Genomic DNA, 5,279 nt, shown 5'->3' with positions numbered 1-5,279 from the left:
ACCTTGGACGCTCACTAACTAACCGAACATGATGTAGTCTCAAGTCAGTGACTGGCCTCAGAGTGGGGCTTATGTCGTACACGTAGCTACGCGCTGAAGCGTAACTTCGCGCGGAGCTCGCTTAACATTTTCAACACGCGTATCTCTCATGTGTGATAATGGATCTATTTATGTTTATATTTATTATATATGTTACATAATTATACATAATTCTTTATTTACATATATATAAAGTATTATCGCGATCTCTTTATATATGTTATAACATATATTTATATATAAACAATCTTTATACATAAATTTTATATATATAAGTGTAAACAACTATATTATTTTCTTGCCTAATAAATTTTCAAATTTATGTCTCAACGTTAATAAATTATACATTATTTATATATGTCATTAATATGTTATTTGTGTAGACGATGTATATTTATAGGAATAAAATTTTTATCTCTTCTATTAATATTAATATATAACTATGCTTATAAAATAATTTGTAATTTTACATACCTATCTGCGTATACATGTAACATCTATAAAGTTAATTTGCGAATAATTATTATTAAACAAGTATTTGGAATAACTCTTATCAATGATTTTTTTATGTTATGAATTCAAAGTCTAAATCAGACTCTTATTTTAATTGCCTCAATTGCCTCATAAATTTAAATAATGTTTGTATTTGCTAGTCACTATAGCCATCAGCTATAATAAGTGGTTATTAGAATATTCCAAGAAATACATTTATTATTTGACGTGTGTTTTTGTAACGATTATATACTAAATCTATTTTTAAGATAAAAATATTCAGTTTAAATACAGAGAAAAAGCTAAATAGCAGGTTATATATTAAAAACAAATCTTATCAGTTATTTTGTAAATAGCAAATAGAATACTAACGTTATTTTTTGAAGATAGTATTTTTCTAAATATACAAATTATTTTTTTATAATAACGAATTATTCCTATTCTGTTATCGAAGCAATAATGGCATTTACTGCAGCAGCAAAATACGTTTGTTAAGAATAAACTGTTTAATTAAGCGATAAATTCACTCGTTTCTACGATCAAATTGACTCTCAGCAAGATTTTTCTATTTTACTAAAAGAAGAAATTTTATTATTTCTATAATATCGAATAATTGATTATGATACATTTGTTCCTTTTACGTTAAATTTTCTATATCAGTAATAGTTTCGTTGGAAAAATTCCTTTTTTGGAAATACTCTCTTAAGGTAGCCAAATGCCTCGTCATCTAATTAGTGACGCGCATGAATGGATTAACGAGATTTCCACTGTCCCTATCTACTATCTAGCGAAACCACTGCCAAGGGAACGGGCTTGGAAAAATTAGCGGGGAAAGAAGACCCTGTTGAGCTTGACTCTAGTCTGGCACTGTAAGGAGACATGAGAGGTGTAGCATAAGTGGGCGATCTACCATTGTCAAAATGTTGACAATGTCTGGTAGAACGCGAAAGCACTTAATGTTATCGCTCGTCTGTTTATCGAAAAGCAATAGGCTGCGCTCGCCGTTATTCAGATAACATAAAAATATACAATGTAAACGATAAACAGAGCGATGAGTAGAAGCTAAGCGGACACTTGAAACCAGTCGAGTCACCTCCAAATCGTGCAAGTGTTGTCCTTGCTAGCGGTAATTATAGTATCCCCCGTATATGAAAATGCGCAAGCGAAAACATCGTCGGTGTGTCCTTTCAATTGCTGAAAGCAGAAGCCATCGTCCGCGGACCACAGCCTGGCTGTTCTGTCCGAGGAGGCAGTTAGAAGTTGATGGCCATTCGGACTGAAGCAAACTAAAAATTCGTAGGATTTTAGCACATTTACATAGATTATTATATCTATATATTTATATATTTAGACACTTATATATATTGTAGCACATAGATATAGAATAGACGTGTTTGTTTGCGATAAAAAAATTTGCCTTTTGACACTTCCTCTCGATGGCCTTCCGTGAGAGCCAACTGTTGAAAATTGCTGCTTATATCCCAAACTCGCGCGGTAGTATCGCTGCTGGCTGTCGCTAGTCTCTTGCCGTTGTTGTCGAAAGCGAGATCCAAAACTTCGTCGTCGTGTCCCAACAACGTAGCCAGGCAAGAATTCATTCTCGCGTCCCAGACCTTCGCGCTTTTATCCATTGAGGACGACGCGATCAATGAACAGTCGTAATTATACAGGCAGTTGGACAACTCCGCGCGATGGCCGATTAACACGCTCGTCCGTCTATAGGATTGTAAATTAAAAGTATTTTATCCTTGATCAAATTTCTCAGTAGACGTCATACAAAGGAAAAAAAGATTGTTTCGAAAAAATATGATTTTATAGAGCTTACATTACGACATCCTAACAAGAGAAAAAAGGTGAGAAATTGATTGGAAAGTGTGTCAAGCAATCATTTGATATTTTATGTAATTTCACGTAAGTCACGCGTTAGACTTAAGAGATAGTAATAAGATAAGATAATGCGCGAGATAAGAGAAAAACCCACACAAATGTTCTTGTATCCCAGATGTTCACGGTTCCGTCGAAGGAACCCGATATGATCTGATTTCCATCGTCGTTGTAATGCAGCGCAATAACTTCCGCCGTGTGTCCCCGCAACGTGCCCAATTCCTGACCTGCCGAATCCAAATCGTGTCTCTCGCATAAAAAGTTTACGACGTATCTTGTTTTTATTCGGTAAAACCATGTCGGACGTAGATAGCGTTCTTAGTATTCTTGAGTTTAAAAATTATATCAAATAATTAAATAACAAAACCAGGAACTTGTCTAATCTAATTTGTTCGCTTTAGAAACGACTAAACGTGTGTGTTTAAAAAACATTTGTCCATTGCACTAAATAACTAAATGTATTAAAGCCATTTCCGGTATCAATCAATGGCAATTAATATTTCGTTAAAGTTCTAAATTGTCTAAATTGCCTTTCAGAGAGACAACTGAGAGTTCGAGACAACTTGGTGACTTTCTTTAAGCTCGTTTAATTATAAGAACTAGAGTATCAGGCAGCCGCTGCGATAACGTAAAGCCGGTAATAATTGGATAATAGCAATAAGTACGGTATACAAGAATACGTTAACTGCTCTCGCATATTGTTTGCACGCTGCTGTGTTCGAGCATCGCGAAGTGGACTCGACAAAGTGGCATGTTGCTCGCCCGATCGATCCGTGAACTGGTACAAATCGAAGCGCACGTTTATTATGTGAGATAACATTGCGATATTTTCAATACCGGTTTCTATATGGAATATTTTTGATGTCGCGTCGATGGAGCCCGTCGCGAGCTTGCAACGCGTCGGTGAGAATTTAGCCACCACCACTTCCGCATCGTGACCCCACATGGTTGCGAGGCAGTGACCCGTCCGCGAGCACCAGACCTTTGCCGTTTTGTCGAAGGACCCGGTCACAATTTTGTCTCTGAAATGATAAACGACGATAGGACTAACATCGCAGACAGCACTGCAATGTTCAAAATCAGGACGTAAGATTGTCTTTAAGGCAGCCCAATGTCCAAAATTAGCACAAGACGTCTTTAAGACAGCACAATGTCCAGAATCAGTACAAGACGTCTTTAAGATAGCACAATGTTCAAAATCAGCACAAGACATCTTTAAAGACGTCTTTAAGACAGCACAATGTCCAAAATTAGGACATAAGACGTTCTTTAAGACATCTCATGCCCCGATTTTGGACATTGTCTAGGATATGCGCCGTTATTGCAACGTATGTAACGTTTAACGTCGGCCACGGTAAGTCGCACGAGTTCTGCGCCTTACTTTCAATCCCGGATCAATATAGTCGCGACTAACTCTGAATTATTGTGACTAACTCACGAAGTTGGATTGTTGAACGAGACGGCATAGACCACGTTCTTATGGCCTTCGAGAGTAAAAAGCTCCGCTCCACTGTCAATGTCCCAAACTTTACAAGTTCGGTCATAGCTTCCCGTCAAGCATCTGTCGATCGAACGGATGACATGTGTCGATTATACGCTACACTTCGACAAGTTGTTCGCTGCTAATAATTTATTCTTAACGCTTTTACATATTTTATATCTTTCTCTTTTAGTAGCTCTTAAATCGATTGTGCCCATATCATGAGACTTAATTAACATAAAACATTACTTACTTCATGTAAATTTTACAAGTTTTCATTAATAATTAAGCGACAGTTTTAATGTGGAGTACCTTTTACCTAGTTTATCGAACCCTATATTAGTGACTGGCAAAAGATGTGTCTGTAAGGTTTTGTATTTGTAGTAGCGCTTAGTATTTGTATCGCAAACTTTACTCCGCAGCTTCTGCAAAGTTTCAACTAACTGGTCCATTACACTTTCGGTTATTATAGGTTCGGCCGCTTTTATGCTTTCCGCTAATGCTCTTACGTCCGTTCTGGAAAGTAAATTGTTTAATTGCTATAAAATTGCTCGCTTTATTTCGCGATCTTGCGATCAAATGTATAGCTTTATATACTCGAAGTAAAATAAAGGCAAATATAAAATAATAATTAAACAGCTATACGTTGCTATACGGCGAATAAAAAAGCTAAATGTGAAAGCTAAATCTGATCTGATCTGATCTTACTCGGCGGACAAGTCCAGTAAATCGATCATTTTTGTCTTGATGTCACCGCCTTGCGTGTACTCCAGAGCGAGACCTAAAAGGATTTAAACCCAATTAAGTATGTTATTAGTATTTTCTCAAGTATGCTATACTAAATTAATTTTTAAAAATGCGAGAGAGCGCGGTCAGGGGGAGGCAACATCATTAATGCACCCTGTACATCGTCTGTTTACCTGGTGGGAAATAACGAAGCAAGAATTTCAGCAGCCTCATGTGGACATTCCAATTAGGATGCGTCCAGTGTTCCAGACAGGGTTGCGATTCACTACTATTTGACACGGGGGAGGCACGGGATTTAATTATAAAATGTGGATCACGCGTCAGGGATTACGTATCACGAAAGGTGCGTTTTCTCCGCGCCAGCCAGACCAGCCGGAGCTGTCAAAACCGCGTTTTGTTTTGTTCGTTCGTTCGTCCGTTCGTTCGTGCGTGCATGCGTGCGTGCACGTCAGTCAGACACGTTGTCTTGTGCAAACGCTTGTGCGTTGCCTAGCGCTGGAGATTTGGTTGCTAAGGCTCGCTTGATCAATTTCAAGCACTAGATCGATCAAATTATACTTATGAGAAGCATATAATTAATATAAAAATAGATAAGATACGATCAAATCATTTTATTATAATAGCTGATGTTGTTTCG

The 5,279-nt window shown here is 37.2% G+C and overlaps 1 protein-coding gene across 1 annotated transcript; it reads right to left on the bottom strand.

Annotated features, from left to right (window-relative positions):
• Positions 1-1,620: 1,620 nt before the first annotated feature.
• Positions 1,621-5,084, bottom strand: LOC139773614 (uncharacterized). Its single transcript, XM_071708165.1, has 8 exons — positions 4,816-5,084; positions 4,604-4,676; positions 4,208-4,411; positions 3,854-3,976; positions 3,253-3,437; positions 2,513-2,642; positions 1,949-2,247; positions 1,621-1,817 (listed from the first exon to the last, which is right to left on the bottom strand). The coding sequence occupies exons 1-8, from the start codon at positions 4,853-4,855 to the stop codon at positions 1,621-1,623; spliced, it is 1,251 nt and encodes a 416-aa protein (XP_071564266.1). The 5' UTR covers positions 4,856-5,084.
• Between the last annotated feature and the right edge of the window lie 195 nt (positions 5,085-5,279).

This window comes from Temnothorax nylanderi, unplaced genomic scaffold (genome assembly GCF_030848795.1).
Source record: "Temnothorax nylanderi isolate EJ_2023f unplaced genomic scaffold, tnyl_v1.0 TNYL_tig0065_pilon, whole genome shotgun sequence".
NCBI lineage: Eukaryota > Metazoa > Arthropoda > Insecta > Hymenoptera > Formicidae > Temnothorax > Temnothorax nylanderi.
Note: the sequence above shows the minus strand (reverse complement) of the source record. Positions and strands in the feature narration are given on the sequence as shown.